The 21,630-nt window shown below is 44.7% G+C and overlaps 2 protein-coding genes across 3 annotated transcripts; both read right to left on the reverse strand.

Moving 5' to 3' along the window:
- Positions 1-1,286: 1,286 nt before the first annotated feature.
- sdr16c5a (short chain dehydrogenase/reductase family 16C, member 5a) lies at positions 1,287-13,462 on the reverse strand. 2 transcript variants are annotated; one of them, XM_049010384.1, is made up of 7 exons: positions 13,299-13,458; positions 11,194-11,531; positions 9,083-9,214; positions 8,899-8,998; positions 7,235-7,379; positions 6,468-6,593; positions 1,287-2,464 (listed from the first exon to the last, which is right to left on the reverse strand). In XM_049010384.1, exons 2-7 carry the CDS (start codon positions 11,512-11,514, stop codon positions 2,368-2,370), a joined length of 921 nt encoding a protein of 306 aa, XP_048866341.1. In that variant the 5' UTR covers positions 11,515-11,531; positions 13,299-13,458; the 3' UTR covers positions 1,287-2,367. The 2 variants fall into 2 exon arrangements, with proteins under 2 accessions (XP_048866341.1, XP_048866342.1); XM_049010385.1 differs by lacking the exon at positions 1,287-2,464 and adding an exon at positions 4,684-5,119 and having other exon boundaries at positions 13,299-13,462.
- A 1,741-nt stretch (positions 13,463-15,203) lies between these two features.
- On the reverse strand, positions 15,204-18,172 carry LOC125740277 (proenkephalin-A-like). The gene is made up of 3 exons (XM_049011198.1): positions 17,944-18,172; positions 17,512-17,652; positions 15,204-15,930 (listed from the first exon to the last, which is right to left on the reverse strand). Exons 2-3 carry the CDS (start codon positions 17,647-17,649, stop codon positions 15,349-15,351), a joined length of 720 nt encoding a protein of 239 aa, XP_048867155.1. The 5' UTR covers positions 17,650-17,652; positions 17,944-18,172; the 3' UTR covers positions 15,204-15,348.
- Between the last annotated feature and the right edge of the window lie 3,458 nt (positions 18,173-21,630).

Genomic DNA, 21,630 nt, shown 5'->3' on the forward strand with positions numbered 1-21,630 from the left:
AGCCTTGTGACGGACCGGTGTCTTGTTTAGGGTGTAGGTTGCCATGTCGTGGACAGCCTTGTGACGGACCGGTGTCTTGTTCAGGGTGTAGGTTGCCATGTCGTGGACAGCCTTGTGACGGACCGGTGTCTTGTTCAGGGTGTAGGTTGCCATGTCGTGGACAGCCTTGTGACGGACCGGTGTCTTGTTCAGGGTGTAGGTTGCCATGTCGTGGACAGCCTTGTAACGGACCGGTGTCTTGTTTAGGGTGTAGGTTGCCATGTCGTGGACAGCCTTGTGACGGACCGGTGTCTTGTTCAGGGTGTAGGTTGCCATGTCGTGGACAGCCTTGTGACGGACCGGTGTCTTGTTCAGGGTGTAGGTTGCCATGTCGTGGACAGCCTTGTAATGGACTGGTGTCTTGTCCAGGGTGTGTCCACCTGATTCGCAGCACCTCTGAAACAGCTGGACAGCTGGGTCAGCATTGTGTGACTGTGGTTTGACGTAACACTCACCATCCTGCATGAGTTAAACTGTATTCTTTGACAATCATCATTCCTGTAAACAGACAATGTTGATGCACCACAGTGGTTCAAACACAACAGAGACAGATGTGGCTCCAGAAGGTGACGGAGCACGACCGCCCATGTCCCAAGAGTGCGGCGAACACAGGAAACAGGAAGTGAGTCACCCAGCAGAAACCGTTTGTTTCGTGTTGGCCTGTTTCTCATTACAGCTGGTGAATTTACCAGCTCTGTAGGTCTGAAATGTTTTAGCGGAGTCAGGAGGAGGAACCAGGAGCCACAAGAAACACGACTGATCATCTGCGACCAGGTCGGGCAAACAAAACCATACTGAGGACACAGAAAGACTGCATCGTGTCTCCCATCCCTGCTGTCCTTTTTTTAAGACGCAGAACATACGCATATACAAGGGAGAGGGAAATTTTGGGGAGCCACGTCACCCCAGCATCCCTGGGGGGTTAAGAACCACCTGCCCAGTGGAGATGGTAGCTTTGGACAGGGATGGATGGGCACACACACTCTACATGCTCTTGTAAACCTCCTCCCCCCCCCGCCTACAGCCAAACAAGCCGTCCCCCTTTGTGGTCTGTAATGTCCCCCGTGGCTTTTCTGTTTGAGCGAGTAAAAACAGCACTGCTCCAACCTTCCGCCGTGCAAACAAACAGGGCTTGGACATTTTATGCTTTTCAAAGCATAAAACAAATATTAATAAGCGGTGATAATTTTTGGCTTTTTTTTGTGCATATTCCAGGCCGAAACGCAGTACATAACAGATAAGTAAAATCTCTGAATGAAATTTTTATTTGTACTATAGAAGTGTTCGAGTACAAAAATAAGTGGTTTGTTACTCAGTCTTTACTACCCAGATTCCCTGGGCGTCGTTTTGTGGCCGAACAGCTGGCGTGTGGGATCTGTCCTGCTGGCCAAGAAATGAACTGCAGCCTTTAATGCAGCATCCAGCTACAGCGATGTGCGAACGCTAAAGTAATAAGAATAATCATAGCGTGTGAAGCAGCTACTGCAAGTAATTAACAGTATTATGGGGTGCATTCCAGACACTGCTAATACCTTAGATAGTAAGGTTAACACTGTAATTTACACTTGTCTTCGGGCTAAAGATCTTTAACCAGAATCTTTAAATGGCTCTTTGTAAATCTCAGGTAATTTTAAGTGCTTGTGGGTGATGCAGAATGTGTGAGTATCTGCCGTCTAAGTGCATATTGCAACACGCTGTCGTGTTCGATACATTTGGCTGCAGGAGGGTCTTCAATGAATCCCGAAATTAAAAATTAAACAAGGGCCAATGGGGCTCACAGGTCATATTCACCACCCAACGCATGCAGAAGTCCTTCATTTCGAGGTACTTGGGTTTGAATGCTTTCCATAGGATGGGGCCTAGAGACATTCATCATTTCCTTCCTGGGGAACTCATGAGCACATACTGTCATGGTACTGGTCCACACCTTTTACACTGCTGGGAGGGGGGTCCTTCATATCTACTCAAGGGTGTTGATTAAGGTATGGGTGCCAGGAACATGTTCCTACCAATATTGTGCGATTGCCGGGTGAGGGAGGGGGGGGGGTTGAGGCTGATTTGGTCCCTACCAATGGTGAAGCCAACCCTATGCCCTTGATTCAACTGAACAGTATAATCAAACATGTTACAATTGTGGTTTAGAGTCATAAAATGGGTAAGTCACCAATTTTTTCTGGGGGCGGGGGGTCACATACACACCAAAACATTGCATTAGGTACATGGTAAAAACATACAATAAAATCTAATTATAAAAATGACTACTGTAAATTAGTTGCTGGAAGTATATGTGAAAAATGACTTGTCGCATTCTTTGGCGCCACCTTCTGGTCACTGGGTCTTTTTCACACGTCCCTTGAAGGCGTCCATGAAGTTGAATGCTCCAAGGTAGACACCAAGCAAGACACCAAGCTTTACCGGCAAAAGGCTGAAGAGGAGACAGAGAGAAATGCACAAGCCCTTTTTAGTCATGATAGCCTGTATGAACAGCTCTGCATCTTGTAGATGTTTAAGGCAGCAATATTATTTGGGACATTTCGATAATTAAATCAGAAGTCTAACATACCACAGCTGACATGCACGAATAAAAGACCTGACTAATATTTCAACAAGTCTCACAATCAGTGTTCCTGGGTGAATCCGTTCCACGTTTATCGAAGACCAGAATCGATGCTCTGCTGCGTGTTTCGTCAAGCGATTTCTATTTAGTTATAGTTGCATTCATTCATTAACCTTTATTTTACCAGGCAACGCATTAAGAGCAGTTTCTTATTTACTATGACAGCCCAGCAGTACATCGTTTCACATCGTCAGTGCGATGTGTTAATGCTCCATGATCACATTGTAGGGCGTCAAATGTCTAGTGAGGCAAATTAAATCACACATAATGCTACAAGGTTCTTTGTTGCTGGGTACAAAAGGAAAACTAGCATTGTTCTAATTTTCCATGACAATTTACCCCAATTTAGGGGGTTTTTGGATATACAGTTTTTCTTGCTAGTGAATGACAGGCAAACTCTGTGTGCAGACTCACAGCAAACCCCCAATCACAATTAGGCCTGGGCAATGCGTGATATTAGATATATAGGCAGCAGGGTTGAGATCAGGCTTTTTCATATGCTCAGGACATTATACCACACTATATTGGATTTTCGAAAACAACATTATTTTGCAATTCAATTCCAGTATTTTGAAATCTTGGTGATACGATTTTCCAGGCGAGATGGGGTTTAAGTTTCACTAAAAACAAAAGTAGCAAGCACTGCAATTCTAATGATCGCTCCTTTTCAATCAGATCATGTAGTATATGGTAAAAAAAAAAATCAGATTAAAGTTTACTGCAACTGTTTTTGCTTGGGTTCTGCATAGGCTCATCCTGCATTGTCATCCTTGCTGTTTAAATCACTCCTAGACAGGTTTATGGAGAGATTATTTTGAACTCCTTTTTTATCCCAATATTTATTGCAATAAAATCATCACAATATCTGAGATTTTCCAATATCCTGCAGCCATATTTATTAGCAAACCCAAGGGCACAAAAATGCATTTCTCAGAGAATTGTCCCAGACAGGATGCCTGTCATTGTCCCCAGTGCCACCAAGCAGGCTGCAAATCACAATGACTTACAATGACAATTGTCTCCTGTTTGCAAGAGGATCAAAACAAAATCCAACAAAATATGATCTGACTGTATTGGCACTTAAACTGATAGTGTATAAATGAAAACGTATAACCTGTTATGAACAGGTGGCAGACGGAGGCTCGGAGTTTTACACAAAAAATGTGTAAAAAAAAGGGCAGAAGGAACAATGACTAGTTCAGGTAGATAGCCAATCAGATTGTAGAGGAGTTGGGTCCAAGCAACTACAAGAGGCAGGACCAAGACATCCGATTGGTTGGACCCACCTCTTCTCCAATTTGATTGGTTATCTCCCTGAACCAATCATTTTTCCTTCTGCCCTCAGAACATTTTTGTGCAAGTAAATCTCCCATGAGCCAGATGGAGGCGAACCCCCAGCACAGACTGGGGAAAAGGCTGCACATACATACTCATCCTCTTGCCCTAACAGCCACGACCCATGCGTTCCTCTGATTAGCCATTATCTTTGGAATATCCAAGTGATGCTGCAGAGTGAATTCCCTTAGTCATTAATACATGTGCTGAAGCTAAATTGGGGATTATAAAGGACTAGGGATGAACTGTAAAGACATCAATGCTGCCCTGCAGACGCTGCGTTTATTTAAGCACGCATTTGGAAGTGGGAGCATCCTCTGGACTGTTACTCCAGCACATGTGGGGAACATCTGGGGGACTCAGATCTGCTATGGCAACCCAGGCACCTTGCCCCCAGGCTGAGGCCAACTCTAAGGAGACTCCCAGCTGCCCCCCTGCTGTTACATAGTGAGGTAGCTATTCCGGTAATTAAGTGAAATGGATCTATACGCATCGTTATTGTAGTAAAGCTACCATGTTAAAAGCACCTGAACGGTGGTAAGATCTAGGTCAAGTGAGGACTGGTTAAATTTTTATTTCAAAATGGAAGAGGAATCCCGGGACGTCCAAGGGAATTTTGGGTGTTATGGTTACATGACCAGCCACCACATTCCCCCACATGGAATATACTGCAGAGGGAAATTCAACTGGAAAAAAAAATATACAAAAAACTTTTATTAAATATTTTTTCTTTACAGAGTCTTGATTTTCACCGCCGTGCCCCCAAACTTTAACAAAGTGCAGAACATTTTCAGCTGGGAGTGAAGACTTGTGGGTATTTTAATCAAAGAGCAAGTGGGAAACCTCAAGGGTGGATCCAAAAGAAGAGGGGGAAAAAACAGTAAAAGGATGTCGGAATTTTTACAAATCTGGAGCCATCTCTGTCCACCAGGTGGCGGCATAGAGAGCACCAGCCTCCTGGAGCTATAAGAGCACAGTGGGCCTCGGGGCAGTGAGGCCAGATCACGAGTGGGGCTCTCCAGCAGGGCTGGCGCTCAGGACCGTTTCCTATAGACCTCACGGCTCTCGGGGTCATCAGACACGCCCAGGTATCGTCCAAGGAGGGTCCCCTGCTTCCACTGAAAGAAGCTGGGGGGGGGGGGGGGGGGGGGCGTGCAGCAGATGGAATAGGTTTCAGCACCAGAAGGGAAACCTAACCGAGAAACCATGCTGGACTCTTTAAAAGCACCTACACCAATCTGCCAGGTGACAGTAACACCCCAACCGAGAGAGGGGGGGGGGGGGGGGGGGGGGGGCCGATGCTGGGATACAGGAAGACCCCTCCGATTCATCCAGCGAGTGAGCATAACGCCAACGTGCAACGCCATTCGCACAGTGGCTTTGACAACTGAAGTTGAGGGCGATCGACATATCAAAGGAAGGAGGCTTGCGTCTGACCCTTCTTTGTGAAGAGGGCTGTTCTCAAACAGAAGCCATAAAAACACCTTTGTTTGGCTACACCGTTTTCTGGTCAGTCGGTAACAGGAGGCCTAATTCACGGCACTTGCCGAGGGGCCGGATCATGCGGGCTCCTCCGGGAGCCATGGCGAAACCCTATCGCGCCAGCGGGAGCCGAGGTTAGATGCCCCCACTACGGTTTTGTCCCACAAATATGCGTGTCATGCACTCTTGCATGGATTGCAACAGCTGTGCTCTAGGGTAGAATGGCAATAGAGATGAGGTGCGATAGCATGCAGTGATTGGTGGATAGAGGTTGCCATGGAGATAAACCCCTTCTACAGCTCCGCCCACACAGTATAAGATCTGTGCACAGCTGTCCAAGGACATCAGCCCTGCATGGGTTAAAGTGAGGCAGGCTGAAATCGCAGTCACGCTCAGGTGCGAGACGAGCTGACATGAGGGACATGTAACTGAAGCTGAGGGAGGCTGCAGGCGGTGACATCAGACCTCCTACCAGGGTCACGTCTGCAGTCGTCAGAGTCAGTCAGCTTTTTATTACCTTGTCAAACCTGGCTAGAGTTATACCCCTGACTACACCAGTCACGCCAGTGCCAGTGTTCACTTCTTACAGTAAGCCCCCCCCAAACACACACACACACACAGACCCCCCCACATCACTCACAAAGGCATCCAGAAGGAAAAATGAAGAATCGGTTTCTTGAGCAAATAAACTTCACCTACAGGAGAGACAACTACCACACACTCACGATTCGGCCCAGTTCCCTAAAGCCTTGCAGTCCAGGAAATGGTGCCGGTTGAAGCACATGTGGAGCCCGAGGCAGGCTTCAGTGACCCCCCCAACCCCCCCGAGAGCCAAAGGCTTGCCAAGTCAGTGTCCCCTGAGAAAATGGTGCCCCAGGAGGCTGCCTATGTGATGGATTGGCCAGCACTACCAAGAACCAGCCAGGCCCCCCCGGGTTAATCATGCTCCCCCCCCCCACTCTGTATTGCACCCCAAGGGGACACAAACACTCACTTTTTCATGCCCAGCACTAAGTAGAGGCTCCGAGGAAGGATCAGGTACACCTGGTCAGTGCGGATGGCATTAATGATCTTCTTGGCCACATAGTCTGGTTCCAACGTGGGTATCAGGCGAGGCCACCTGTTGACATATTGGGGGGGGGGGGGGAAGTGTTCAGAGAGAGGTCAAAGAGGACCACACCCTCAAACTTTACTGGACCGGCAACCTCCACACCTGTTTCAGGCAGACTTCTTTGGTTACTGGGGGGTAGCTGGCAAGTATCTCTCAGCTGATCAAGGTTTGTGGCCTAATTCAATCCACCTATCCCTTGCCCCCCGCAAGGTGTATAAATCGGTATGTTCCATTTTTCTTTCCAGCACTAATCAGAAGGAAATCAAGCAGGCGGAGTCTTTTCCTGTCCTTATTTCCATTTGGTTCTCTTTCCGGTTCATGGGAAGGATTCCCCAGATCGAAACCACATTCCCCTCCCAGCACAGCATCCTCATTGCAGAACGGTACATAGTTCCATAGATGGCGCTTTCTTCAAAATTAAACCCAAATTACCATACCTGTCACTCTCCTGCCTAACTAACAGGGGGCAATGGCTCGGCAGAGCAGTAACTGCCCTAGGACCACTGACGCCATCCCAATTAACAAACAGACATTAATGGGATTTACCCTGCTGTCTGCCGAGGCTAGAGGCCCTAAACGCCGAGTCACCCACCCACCCACAGCGCCCTGTGGCCATTTACGGTGGGCATGTCTGCACAGCAGGAACTCACTTGGAGCCGCAGCCCTCGAACATGCCCGTGTTTATGAAGAACGGGCACACGATCGTAGTCTTGATCCCGTCTTTGCCCAATGCCAGCATTTCGAGAGCGACGGACTCCGCGAAACCAATGGCGGCAAATTTGCTGGCACAGTAATCTACAAAAAACAAACAAGCAGGTAACAAGCAAGCAGGTAACAAGCAAGCAGGTAACCTCCCTCACCCACAGTCACCTGTGACACACACCGCAGATCAAACAAGAGATTACAGACTTATCTAAATTTACCGATATTGTCAAACATATTAAACAAGGCTGCAGTTTAAGCACCAGCTACAGTTGTGAGAACAAGAAAACCCCCCTTTCAAGGGATTAGCATTCTAGCGGTTTGCATACTTTCCCCCGTCAATGACCTTGACTGTTTAAAGCACTTGTTCAATAAAAACATGGTCAGGAAGGGGGGGGGGTCATTAGTTGTCATTGTTGGCACAACGTAGTACAAAGTACACAACAGCAACATACATCCTCTGCATTTAACCCGTATGACAATCCAGCACCCGGGGAGCAGTGCTTGGGGGCGGTACCCTGCTCAGGGTACCTCAGTGGTGCCTTGCTGGTCGGGGATTCGAACCTGCAACCTTTCAATTACGAGTGCGTGTCATTCACCTTTAAGAATGAGACGCTTGTTTGCAAAAGACCGTTTATAAAAGCGCAAATGCAGACTTATGTGCATTTGCGCTGCCATGAAAACAAAATATAATGCATTTTAAAACTTTATGCGCCAAGTCGACTTCATTTGCGGTACGCGGGTTAAAATGCAAGGTATTTTCTTGTCATAGAGTAAATGCACATAAAATAAGACCGCATTTGTGCTTTTACAAACAATCGATTGTCGCACGCATCGTTCTTCAAGGTGAATGCGTACGTGTGTACCAGTTACCTGCACCCCTGACAATAAGGCAATGCGCTTCTGGACACCAGTTTGTCCAATATGGTGCCAAGTGGAATCACTAACATCTTCAGCATAACCTTTAATTCTGTTGCTCATATTTGTTGAAGCAACTGTATAGTACAATATACACCTGTGCCTTCAATGAGTACAGATTAGTAACCTCAAATTAATAGGGGTGTTCACATATTTTTGGTTATATACGTTTGGTAAGTACTTTATCATTATTTGTTGTTATTACTACAGACGCATTCTGATAAACCTTTCATAAGACAAAAAGATCGTTAAGTGAAAATGAATACAGTGCATCTAACCTAATAAAACATCACAGCCTAGCCTGCCTGAGAAATATGCTCAGAACATTTTACAACTGCATACAAGTGGGCAACATCATCAACACCACGCCTAATTTATAAAGTGCTGAATAACTTGTGTAATTTATTGAATAATCACACCCATTTGCAAAGTCAAAATATCGGAACACAGACCACTGGAGCCCAGACAGCGTCTATTATTAATATTCTTTTTAAAAAATCAGATTTTATGAGCCACCTGTGCAGAATAAAGACAGCTGCAGTGCGTTCGCTAAGATTTCTCTCTCACCTGTAGATGCTGAGCATGTTTTATCTGACAAACATGCCTCACACAGTTGAGTAGGGGGAGGATGCAAAGTGGAGAGGGACTTAGGAAGGGAAGCAGATGGGGTGGGGGGGGGGGGGTGCGTGCTCACCCGCCAAGCCGTTGACGCCGATCATGCCGGCCGAGCTGGCGATGCTGACCAGGTGACCGTGGTTGTTAGCCATCATGGCTGGCAGGAAAGCCTTGTAGGTCTGGATGGACGGAGGGGAGGTGAGCAAGAGCGCTGACGACAAATCCCCCCCCCCAGCAGCACCCAAGGCTACACGAGGACCTACCCAGAAGTGCGCCATGGTGTTAACTTCCATGGTTTTCTCTATGAGGGAATCCGGAGCATCTATGAACTTCTTCCCCGTGACGATGCCCGCATTATTAATGAGGATGCTGACATCACCGACCTCCCTCTTCACCTGAGCAGAGGATGGGAGGGGCATAAAGATTTTTGGGGGGGGTGGGGGGGTCAGCCAATCCATAAACAGCGCTCAGACAGCTGTCCTTAAATCCTAGCGGCCAGGCAGCAACCAAACGACAACGCGTGGCTGGCTGCTTTCATGCCGCCGTGACGGAATAATGGAGTCGCCCTCGTCGATATGGCAATGAACTGAGGACAAGGTGACGGGGAATGAAAGGGGGAAACACACAGAAGAGGGGCGAGATCAGCTAGAAACTAAAGCCCAAACAAAAAGAGACGGAAATATATCAAATTAATGTTTAATGAAACATCATTCATGCAAGTTATTCAGAAATGAGCAGCGAGCATACAACCCACCCCCACCCGCGGTACCATCAGCGCCATCCATGGACACGTATGCCTTTAAAAATAAAGTCTCTTGATTGTCGGATAACATTAAAACTAAACGAGCTATCACTGCACAACAGGTTCCATTCACAGAAGGTTCTAGAGACACGGGAATGCTGTAGTTTAAACATTTCGTTATGAGTCTAAACGGGCCGACAGCTGAATAAAAAAACCATCACACGCGGCTTTCAGTGCTCCGTGATTTTAGATCTGGGTTGAGATGTGACTGAATGCGCCGCATGGGGAACTCGCCATTCCTGGAAAGACAAACAGGTTCAATGGTTTCATAAGAGAAGCGGCCCTGGGCAGGAGAGGGAGCCATATGGCGTTGCACGATGACACCATACAACACAGTCCTCATTGATACAATTCAGATACAAGCATCGCATTAAATGCAGCTCTAGGACTAGACTATTCTAGACCACAGGAGGACTAGGGGTTTTTTGTAGGGTTCGGATTTGTTGGCGCTAAAGCCATATTAGAAGGTTGTACAATGGATACCCTGAAGGGTCAATGACATCACTTGCATCCCATAGCAGTAGGTCATCATCTTGGTCACCCAAGGGAAGCTTCCGGAACCTTCTGAATCTCTCAATAAACTGCACAGACCTCCAGCTTTTTCCTGCCGGCTACAGACGCTGTAACTTGGTCTGAACATCTAGACTCAGATGCCATTCATATCGCTGCAAATGCCGTTATTTGAAATTCTCCAAACAATTACAAAAATTAACGGTTCCCCTATCTGCACAAAGTCCATCTGGCACAGTTGTGATGTGTTTGCATGAGGCTTGCCCAACTTGTTTGCACAATTAAAACATGCCCGGGGCAGATCAGCTTAAACGAAAGTTTGCATAAGGCAACAGCCACACTAGACGCGTTTTCAGAGCTGGAACACACTTTGTATATTCATGTCATTCACTGCAGTACAACGTCACACTTGCATACTATTTTTGATTACTTCAATATTGCATTAGCACGAGTTCTCCAATATTGATTTTCCTTATCAACTCTATCACCAGCCTTTTCAACACACAAGCTCTCACATTTCCTTCCCACTTGTCTGAATGGATCCCATAGGCCGACATGGAGAACTGAGTCACTGATGGACTTTGACCGTGACTATAACCATAACCATGACTGCTTAAAGCAAGCAGGTCCATTCTTTATCGATAATGTTAACATTCCTGGGGGAAAGGTGGGGGAAAAAAAAAATAAAAATCAGGCCACAGTCGACTTTGGACCCCCAAAGGTTTTTCTTTATATCTCTCTACTTGTAAGCTTTTGCTTCCTCTCCTCCATTGCCATCTGACTATATTTACTTTCCATTTCCAGTTTCATATACAATTCTATATAAATATAATATTGCATTACCGCACACCCAGGTAAACGGCTTTGAGATGACTCGCGTGAAAGGCGCTATATAAACAACAGTGAATTATATATCTGCAATTCGTAATACTAACACATATTCCGTATCACATACTCTTCTGATAATGATCTTCATAAAAACATGTGTACCGGCTGCTCCAGTCAACAGATCTCCCAGAAGACGGCCGCTGACACGTGACGCATGAACGGCGGCGCCCTCACCTGGTCGGCCACTCTGTATACGTCGGCTTTGTTGCTGCAGTCGCACAGGTACGTGTGAACGGTGGGAGCCCCCTTCTCCGTGGCCAGGCGAGCGGTCTCGGCATTGCCCTCCACGCCGATGTCCCACAATACGAGCGAGGCTCCCAGCGAGGCGAACTCCAGTGCCATGAGGCGCCCGATGCCGCTGCCCGCGCCGGTAATCAGCACTATCTCGCCCGCCACGCTCTTCTTCCTTGCCGGGATGAAGAGGCGCACGAATACCTCCAGGTTGTAGTAAATGCTCAGGACCAGCATCTGCAGCGTCTCCAGCAAAAAGTTCATGACGACGAGCGAGGGACCTATGAATAACCACGATTGCAATGCCGTTTTACTGAAAACGTATCGGACATAGCCAATTCTAGGCCCTATTCAGGGATGCTTCAGTCACCCTGAAAAATAATTCCTGGAAATCTGTTTAAACCTGTGGCATTTTGTAACTGCTTCTTCAAAGCATGAAAGTGGACACACTTACTATAAAAGCCAACAATAACCAAAACTTTCCCCATCAGGCTCCTGAATAACAAAACTTGTGCTCTTCCTTTTCTCATTATTTATAATTTTTTTTCCCCAATTGTGTAATACGCCAAGTCGACAAACAATTAAGTAAATGCATCGTTCTAGGGAGGGGCCAGTGCCCCCGTAAAAACACGCATGCCTCACCCCCCGCAGCCAAGTTAAATACATATGCTACTTGCGTTTGAAATTGATGCATTATTATTGTTGCTACTAATATTACTAATATTTACATTTATATATGTGGGCTAAAATATCGTGCGCTTGGAACGTTTTCTTGACGGATTCTTGCCGGGTGGTCGAGTCGCTTCAGTTGGTGAAAAGCGAAGTTAACTACAGAAAAATTAATTAAGCTTGTGGAAGCAAGACTGTCTAAACAAGAAATGACAGTGAGATACATACTGCATAAATAATTTATCGGTTTTCAGAATTGTCTTTTCCTTTTTAATGCTGGCAATGTAGGTAGTAACACTTGGAGGACTTTAAGGTCAAACGCATCTGTCCCCGCCCTAACAGAATAACTGGCACCAGTCTGCCCCCCAGGGTGAACTTGTGCAGAACCACCACTGTGGGCTCAAAGCCAGGCCCTGTGCCGACGGCGTAAAATTTTTGAGACGATTAATTAGAAATCCACAGCGCACACAAGTTATATGCGGATACATACTCCAGTTTTCAGGAATTAGTGTTACTGTGTTTGCTGTATCTGTGCACTTAGCTTATTTCGCACGGAAAACAACACAAGAAGCCTCCTGGTGAAAAATGTGCCTAAGATCGCACTGCTGCAATTAATCACCAAATCAGTTCTCTTTTAGTTATCTGACCCTGTATTTGTTTTTTTCTTTTCTCTCTCCAATGCTCCAATGTACAGCACTTTGTATCAGCTATGGTTGGTTTAAAGTGCTTTTATAAATAAAGATGGTTTGGTATGGTAATCAGCTGCAAAGATTTAGTTGGAATTTGCACTCTTTTGGCTAGACAAGTAATCCAACAACTGAATTCGATTCAATTTCTTATAAAGTGGTGTGTCGGTGGTCACTAAATGTCTAGTAATTTACACTAACCGGCTAGTTAATGTTAACTGGTAAACTGGGTGTTTTTGTAACGTTAGCATTAGACACGAACTGGCCGACGTGTGTAACGCTAATGTTAACCCGAATAAAAGTCTGCCAACGCATTTAAAATTAAGGGAATTAGCTGCATCTGCATTAATACATTTCCGTTATTTAAAGTTATCTGTGGTCCAATAACATAAAGAGTTGCATCGCATGCGTTTCACGAATGGTTAAAAGTTAAACCATTAAAGTACCACAAATTCCAAGCCAATATAACGGGACTCCGATCCTCTAGAAACGTAACTAAAGTTCTTGCAGCCATTGCAATTTTTTTATGTGAAGAACTAAACAAATCGCATTATCTGGGATATCAGAAACAGTCTTGAACAAAAACATCTGCTAGAAATACGTAGATGGTTTGCAGACCTTAAAGCAGAACCGTGCACCGCATTTAACTCACAACTAAATACAGCTGAACTCCATCCTCGGCGCTTACATTACCTACAACAGGACGGAGGAAACACAAGTTTTTGTCCGTATTCCGCGTCCTCTCTCAGTGCAGATGCGCCGCTTTTTGATGCTGTTCCCCCCCGCAGGAGCTCGCCACCCGATCGCGCAAGATAGCACAAAAGTACAGGAGCATGACGCGTTACGTAACCCGCGCGGAGGATTGTGGGTCCTGTGCAACTTTTGATTGATGCGTTCATTGTATACTGTTCTTTACGTGTTCTGATTGTGCATCTTTCAGATGAGTCGTCTCCCACGGGATTAAGAAGGTGTATTTAACACACGCATCGATGTTTACTACGTTTGTTTGTGGCATCCAACCTAAACATACTGGTTTCAGGGAGGCGGATGGTGGGTGCTGGCTGTGCAGTTTATCAACCGAGCGGGAGTTGTCGACGGCAAAAAATGGCCTACCGGAATTGCTATGCTTTTAGTGCGCAGACGACCGGCAGCATTTTTTTAATTCTCTGTGGTCACATTTCTGTGACATTGCACTTCATTTGTGGGTGCCAGGGAGCTGCTGGCAATTTGCATAAAACTCGTCAAAATTCCGGGAGAAGTGGAACGGCTGTGTCTCTCTCTTCATTTCCCGATAACTGCAATATAATTTCGCAATTGAGCAATACTAAAGTACACGGCTTTTTGTGCCTTTTTTTACGACTGACCGATACTTAAGTCTCTTCTCCTTTCCACCACGTGAGATTTTAAAAATAGGAAATCGAAAGAGATCGCAACATCTAATAAAATTATTAGACGTGTTTGGCTCACCAGTAGGTCATCTTGGAAACTTTAAAAACAAAGGAGAGTCAGTGAACTCAAAGCTGATGGAAGAGAACATTCATCCAACACAATCCTTTTTTTCCATCAGCTTTGTTAGTATATGTTTTTGAACCTAAATCCTAGGTTAGGATGAGGATGTGAGTTGAAATTCAGGTTAGGGTTCTTGTTAGAATTACATTAGTTTGGGTTAGGTTTGGCATTAGGTTTATAGTTAAGCTTAGGGATAGTATTTAGATGAAGTTTAATGTTTGAGTAAGGGTTTGGATTGCCATCGGAGTTAGTCATGGCTTAGTGTGATCAGTTGGTTGTTATACAAGTTAAATCTAAGGTATTAGATTGGCATTAGGATTAAGTTTAAATTTTGGGTTATGGTTCAGTTTGGAATTAGGATTAGACCTATAGGATTAAGGATATGGTACTCAATGCACTGGCACCATGATAGTGTGGTTATTAGTTTTAAATCTCAGATTGTGGTAAGAGTTCAGGTTAGGTTACAGCTATGGTTAGGGATGGCATTAGGGTAATATTTATAGTTATAATATATATATTAGATATGTATCTGTGTGTGAAACTGAGGCCACAGTGTCCATCCGAATGGAAACCACCAGCATAATGAGAAGTATGTTAAGATTGCAGTAAAGATGACTTTATTTTCATTTCAGCATCTAATCATAATGACTTACACACAGAGAGGGAATGTCTTTAAGAAAAAACATGGTTAATTCATTAATAACTGCAGACACTTTTTGGTGATGGTGTAACATAACCAAGAGATTGAGGACACCCCCTTTCGGATGGATGTGACATGTTATAATGAATCCCGTGGGAATTTTTGGATTATGTTGGAAAGTCTCAATTCCTTTAATTGGTAACGTTTTTCTTCTGTTCTTTGAATCCGAATTTCTGCTTCGTGGCTGGACTTGAGTGACCTTTGCACTGAATAATTTTAATTAGCGTAGTGCATTTTTGCAAACAATAAAACACCATGAACGGTGATTTTAATCCTAAAAAAAATGCAAACAGAAATCCCCAAATCAGTCCTCTGTAATCATTTCTTGTTTATAGGTTTGTGTATGTGTGTCCCCCCCCCCCCCCCCCCCCGCCCAATGCGTCCTTGTAATAAATAAAACTCTTACAGTGTAGTCTGTGGTGTTGTCTGAGAACGAGACAAAGATATGTGCTTATTGGTAAAAAAAAATATATCTATATCAAGCAAACGAGAAGAAGGGCAGGTGATCGGTGATAGTGTCCTTTGATTGGTCAGCTAATCCATAAAGCCTCCATATCGCTTTTGTGCTGCTGGTGAATAGGCTCCACCTTCATCTCCCCGGGGTCTCTCGAGGAAGCCAATCAGACGCTTCTCATCCTCCTTCCACGCGGGACGGCCCATCCTTCTCATGAAGCCGCCGTACCGCTTTTGCAGCTCCCTGGCCTCGCCGTCGAGCTCCGAGCTCCGGTCGACGTTCCGCATAAAGCCTCCGTACCTTTTTGCCACCTGCTGGTCGTCTTTGAGAGCCGCTTCAGGGTTCAGAAGTTCCTTCAAATCGCCGACACCGTCCCCGCCGGCCTCTGCGTCCTTCTTCATGAAGCCTCCGTACCTCTTCACCAGGCCGTCTCTGCTGCCGTTCTCGTCCTCGGGCCCGGTGACGGGCTCGCCGGCCTTCTTCATGAACCCCCCATAACGTTTCAGGAAGCCCCCATACTTCTTCTCCAGCTGCCGCTCGTCGTCCTCCTGCTTCGTGGGGCCTTCTTCCCCCACCCGCCCTCTCTCTGCTTGCAGGATGTCTTTGCAGAGGTCAATGGACTTTCTGGTCGTTAATTTCCCTTCGCACTCCAGCGTACATGTCTGAGGGAAAACCACGGGAAGATACAACAAAAAGGTGGTCACCGCCATGGCTGAATTATTCCACCCATCTTCCGATCCCATATACAGGGTCACAGATTCCTAAACCCTGTCACAGGGCATAAGGCAGGGGACACCCTTGAAGGAATATCAGTCTATTGCAGGGCACACATTACGGGCAATTTACAGGTAACAGATATCTAACTGTATGTTTGTGGACTACAGGAAGATTGCCAGAGTACCCAAAGTCAATGGTGTGGGGGTGGGGGTGCAGAACTTAATAATACAAAGCCAAATGTCTATTTATTTGGGGGTTAATTAAGCCAGACTAAATACTGGGGTTCCTACACCCATGCCCAGAGTAAACCCACACTAAAGAAGGAAACCATGCAAACTCCACACACACGCAGAGCGGGAACAGCAAGGAAAGCTAAAGCCCCAGAGGTAAGAGGAAACGCTGGTAACATACTGCCCCCTTTGGTCCATTATGGAAGCACAATCTCGGGAAATTGCTCCTTGAGGCAGTTATGCGGAACTTACGTAAAACACATTCATATAGGTTAACGATATATAGCTACGTGTAAACTGAGTAATATTGTTCTTTGCAGATACTTTTATGTTCTGCGTATAACGCGTTAGCGTTGCCGGGCCCTGCTGTTGCCCGGGTTGTGGGTTCAGGGTGAGATGTTAATAATCATAGCGAATGGCGCTATTGCTCAGGGACAAAGGTTCTGAAACCTGGGTGCAATACGGACCATCAGCCCGCGTCTACATTCAGACATCATTCATTTAGCATGACCAAACCTCCAGGGCTTGAAGCAAATAAAACATCTTATTTTTTTCTCCACAATTTCCCTAACACTATACTGAGCACTGGATACCCCTCTAAAAGGTCTTGAGTGAAATATTTGACTACATATATATGTTTAAAACTTATTCACTTTAATATTTGTCGTTTGGTAAACTAAAACAGGTTCGCTGCCAACTCTCTAAGAATAAATCAAATTACGCAAGATTCTTCTGTATGTCTATAACATAAGTCCGAATTTTACTGTAGAATTCAGACAAAGGTCCTCGATAACGCGGCAGGCGGTTTAATTGCTTTATCTATTGCAACCAACATAAAAAACGTAGGTCTTTCAAACTGATCAACAAGAATTGATTATAACATGAAGGAATGGGACAGTCCGTACTTATTTACCGGAAAATACTACACTGTTTCAGAATTTGTATAAATAATAAAATAGCATTTTTATTATAAAAACTTACAACGAAGAACTTAGGTTTTAAAATCAGTCAACCGGATCGTTGTTATTGTACGATCGAGATATGTTTAATTTAAATTAGCTTAGGCAAAAGGAAAGAATCCACAAAGTTTTACGCACTAAAAAGAATGGGTTAATTATGAACATACAGCGTTTGTCTGAAAATTGTCCAACTGTCTGAACTGGCAGGCGATAGCACTATACAGCGCTTTCATTAGATCTTCCTTCTTTCAATACTAATATCCGCATCACCATACATCGCAGCACCTTGATGTCCTAACATCGTCTAGATGAAGGTGGACTAGCGGCTCCGGCTTACCAGTGTGCTCATCTCAGCAGGTCTGCCTTGCAGGCGGAAGAGGCAGAGCGCGCAGTCCTGACTGCAGTCTGCGCTGACCGTCTGCGCCAAGCAAGTGCTCAGAATCAGCGTCCAACATGCTTTTACCGTCAACCCCATGGACTGTAAAACAAGAAATAACACATTTAACTTCAAAGAAAAAATATTTTATTTCCCATTCTTGCCATTGATATTATTTAGCATTACCTGTGACGGAAACGCATTATGGACAATTAAACAAAATTTGACTTTGAAATAATGTAGGTTATGTGTTAACGTGACATTTATGTTATACTGTGAAAATAAATCAGAAAACTGTTAAATAGTGGAAAATAGGCTATTTCTACAATTTGCATGTTATTTTTAAACAATTTAAACAAATAATATTAGTGTTTAAAGAATTAGGCTACTTACGTTCCTTTTGATTCTTCCCGTTAGATCGGCGAGCTTGCAAGTTTCGCAAATAATACCGGTTCGTTCTCCTACCAAGTACGTATTTATACGCCCGGGAGCCAACCAATCACCGTAAAGGGAGCCAAGAGCTCAATGCAGCTCACTGTTATAATCTCTGCCTTTATGATGCCAGTGAACCCCCCCAATCTCAGTTTCGGTAAATGACCCGGAGTAGTTGTGTGAACCTATCAGCGGCTGAACAAGGATGCAGCTACGCGGTCCTGATGGTTGCACCAAGATTTAAGTACCATGCATGGATGATGAGCGTACCCGACGTGGAGTGACGCAAGCAAAATCGAGAATTATCTTGTTTGCTTGGAAACAGAATTAGGCTACATATTACGTTTGCAAGAACCCTGGGACGTTTTCTGGAAAGTAATTGGGAAGTTTCAACAAATGCGACTCGTGTACGTCTCCATCCAGAGATGATTCCTGAACTCCAAAATCCCCTAATGAGATCGAGATCCTATATAGTCTGACCAAGGCCTAAATGTAATCGTCAGGCGGCTGAGGAATATGAATATCTAATGCCGTTTCATTTTTCATTTTAAGTTTGCAACAGGCTGCTTTTTAAACATTGCATTCTATCAAGGGTCGAGCCAAAACCAATTACCACTTTAAAGCAAATATGGAATTAAAGTTACAGCAGTCCATGCACATACGCATTAATCGATAATACATATTACTTATGTTAATAACCGACTAGAATAATACGTTACATAAAGTAAATGGCCAGTGACTGGACAAGACAGTCTAGTAACTCGTCACTTACTTCATCAAGACTTTCCCTCTTTATTGCTGCCTGACGAGGCAGTAACATACAAATATGCTCATGAAAGTAGGAACGCGATCAACACATCATCTTCCACAAGAACAGACCTAACGGATAATGAATTGCAAGCATGGTAAATAGACGTGCATTGAATTAATGCACGGCCATTACGTGCCTTTGGAAAAACAGTGCAAACACTTCTTAATTTTGCCAGTTTGTAATGCTGCATGGTTTACATTACAGGGCGACGTTAACTGTCTTTGTTAAGAATAGGGTACTGCCGGACATAAAGGGGCAACATTCGGCATGTAGGTTATACGTATATGATGCGGCGCCCCATATTTCTGAACAGTTTTGAAAGTGATGAACATACCGGTATTTATAAAGCCATTCTATGGAGAAAGGAATTATATATATATATATTCTATATATATGCTATAATGTATATAAAACTCAAGATATTAAAAATGTCGTTCAGGAAGCACAATTTATTTTAAATTCCAGTAATGAATACGGTATATGTACATAATTTGATGATATATCTCGTAAATTAGATATTTTATGCACCGATGAGATGTTATACTAACGATCTAAAGTGTTTTAGGTGTTAATCTGTTTGACACCTATATAACATATCTAAAGAAGTCCCCCTTTAGTGTTTAATATTAGGATCGTTCATATTGGCTTCACGGAAACATTACAAGGTGATGTGATGAGCGAAGCAATATTGTTCATATTCACCTCATTTCCCGATCACCTGCAGGTTTTTAATGATATACTCATTCAAACTCACACGTCTCGTAGTTTCCTATGTTTATCTTTGCATTACATAAGCCAGATAAGGTTTACTCATTCAAGTAATTAATCTGTCATGTATAGTGAGCGGGAATTGCCGACTGAAATTGGAGTGCTATAGAGCAACACATCCAATAGCTAATTAAACGGAGGTCGAATACTTAAATTTGGTTTTGTGTGATTAAAGGCTGTCAGTATACTATGTCCCCCAACCATGAGTAGGCTACAAATTTAGTTAATCGTTATTAATGTTCTAATGATCAGATTTAAAGCTCTGAACTGATGTTTATCCTTAAAGTTACGGCGCTAATATCACACCATGACCGGTCCGTTGTTTTCATGTTGCGATTGACATGGTAAGGTACCTCATGATCTATGAGTGTGGAGATTGCATGTTGTGTGGGCTTTGTATTCACGCAGTCTATTGACGTTTGTTTAGGTTAACTGGTGTTTTCAGATCGGCTGGTGTACGTGCAACACAATTTTCTTTGTCAGAAATGCTGGACGGTAAAATCGTAAAATCTCTAGAATGATCACGGCAACACGCCTGTAGGCAAGAGCAAGAACTGAGGTGCGAGTTCGCCAGATCAATATCATGCTTAGAGAAGCAGGAAGATCTGTGGAAACACAGTAATAACCTTAGCATGATAAGCCTAAACCAAATATTAATAGTCTTTGTTGATTCGGCAGGTTAAAGGTGTCCCGGTTTGTATTGAGGAAACTTTCAACATGAACATGGATGACGTACTTTTGGATATAGGTGTCCGGTACACTAATATGAGCTGCTGTGTTTGTAACACCTATATGTGTTTGTAACAGCATGGGAAAGTCCGCCATTAAATCGCATAGTCCCTGTCGAAGCAAGCACTCGAGTTAATCAGCCCCCAAATTCAATTTCCTGACATGAGAAGGAAGGACAGCATCTTAGTTATTGCTCTGTAGAATTATCATTCAGTGCAGATAAACGTAAATTAGTGCCCAGCAATGGAGGTAATTACCAGTTTTGTCTCCTTACTGTAAAGGGACCGGGAACTGAGGCTTCAGTCAGCCCAAAATTGTCCAAAAAAACCCCCACCAAAGTAAACTAGCATCTGATTAAGAAAAAGATTTAGCCTCTTCCACGATTTAGGGCTATCAACAAAAATTTGGAATTACTTTTGAGAGAAGCTTTGCCTTTGCGTGACGAGTGCCGCGGGATATCGAACTAGCCGCAGGGACGAGCTGAGGCTGCGGTGACAGTGCCCCTTCTGAGCTGATCACTGCCGGCCGCATCTCCAGCTGATTACGACTGAAGCACAGTCATGACGGTTCTCTCTCATTGCGGCAGCCGTGCTTAGGCGACATACACGCGGCTAATGGGTTAGCGGCCCGCTACCATAATACCGTAATTGGCTGAAATCGGTGGCTTTGTGTGCTATTGATAATGCTGTCAGCTGCAGTTACGTAACTGGTGTTTTTTGCTTTGAAAAGAAAAGAAAGTAAGAAATCCTAAAATTTTCTTTATTAAAGATTAAAATTAAGTCACACTCGAAACTGTATTTCTTGTTAATGTAGCTTTATGCTGGCTATAGTAACTGATAGTATCAGAACTTCGTAGATGTAACGATAATGTCACGTTAACCTGCACTTCTTGTGACTTTGTGGCAAAACGTTATCTGCAATATTACCTCCTGCCGCTAACGTCGTGTCACAGGGGTGGCGAGCGCCCTCCCGTTTCCCGCGTCTCCCACGTCTCCCGTCGCTTGGCAACACGCCATTCAAATGTTATCATTAGCCTTTTGACGCTAACCTGCAGGTGGCCTGGCTCTACAGGGGGGCCAGGGTGGGCCTGACCCACCCCATCACGAGCATGGCCCAACCCATAGTTGATTACATTTCCCCCCTCTCCGTGGCCCCAGAAAGTCCTTCAGTCCACGCTCCATCTGGGAGCTGGATCCAAGCCCAAGCTATGCTAATGTGCGCTAACAGACGTGCACAGGCTCCCCGCACCGTCGTGACGTCATGGGGTCACGCGCGTGCCTACGTGCATCAGTCCGCATGATCGGCGTGCAAGACACTGGCGCCGTGCCTTGAGCATGGGT

Source organism: Brienomyrus brachyistius, chromosome 4 (assembly GCF_023856365.1).
Source record: "Brienomyrus brachyistius isolate T26 chromosome 4, BBRACH_0.4, whole genome shotgun sequence".
Lineage (NCBI taxonomy): Eukaryota > Metazoa > Chordata > Actinopteri > Osteoglossiformes > Mormyridae > Brienomyrus > Brienomyrus brachyistius.

Excerpts from the sequence above, each read along its gene's own strand:
- sdr16c5a (XM_049010384.1), bottom strand. The coding sequence starts at position 11,514 with ATGAACTTTTTGCTGGAGACGCTGCAGATGCTGGTCCTGAGCATTTAC. Across the intron at positions 9,215-11,193 it reads TATACAGAGTGGCCGACCAG|GTGAAGAGGGAGGTCGGTGA; the intron begins GTGAGGGCGCCG and ends TCCTCTGCTCAG. Across the intron at positions 2,465-6,467 it reads TTAGTGCTGGGCATGAAAAA|CCTTTTGCCGGTAAAGCTTG; the intron begins GTGAGTGTTTGT and ends TCTCCTCTTCAG.
- LOC125740277 (XM_049011198.1), bottom strand. The coding sequence starts at position 17,649 with ATGGGGTTGACGGTAAAAGCATGTTGGACGCTGATTCTGAGCACTTGC. Across the intron at positions 15,931-17,511 it reads CTGCTGAGATGAGCACACTG|ACATGTACGCTGGAGTGCGA; the intron begins GTAAGCCGGAGC and ends GTTTTCCCTCAG.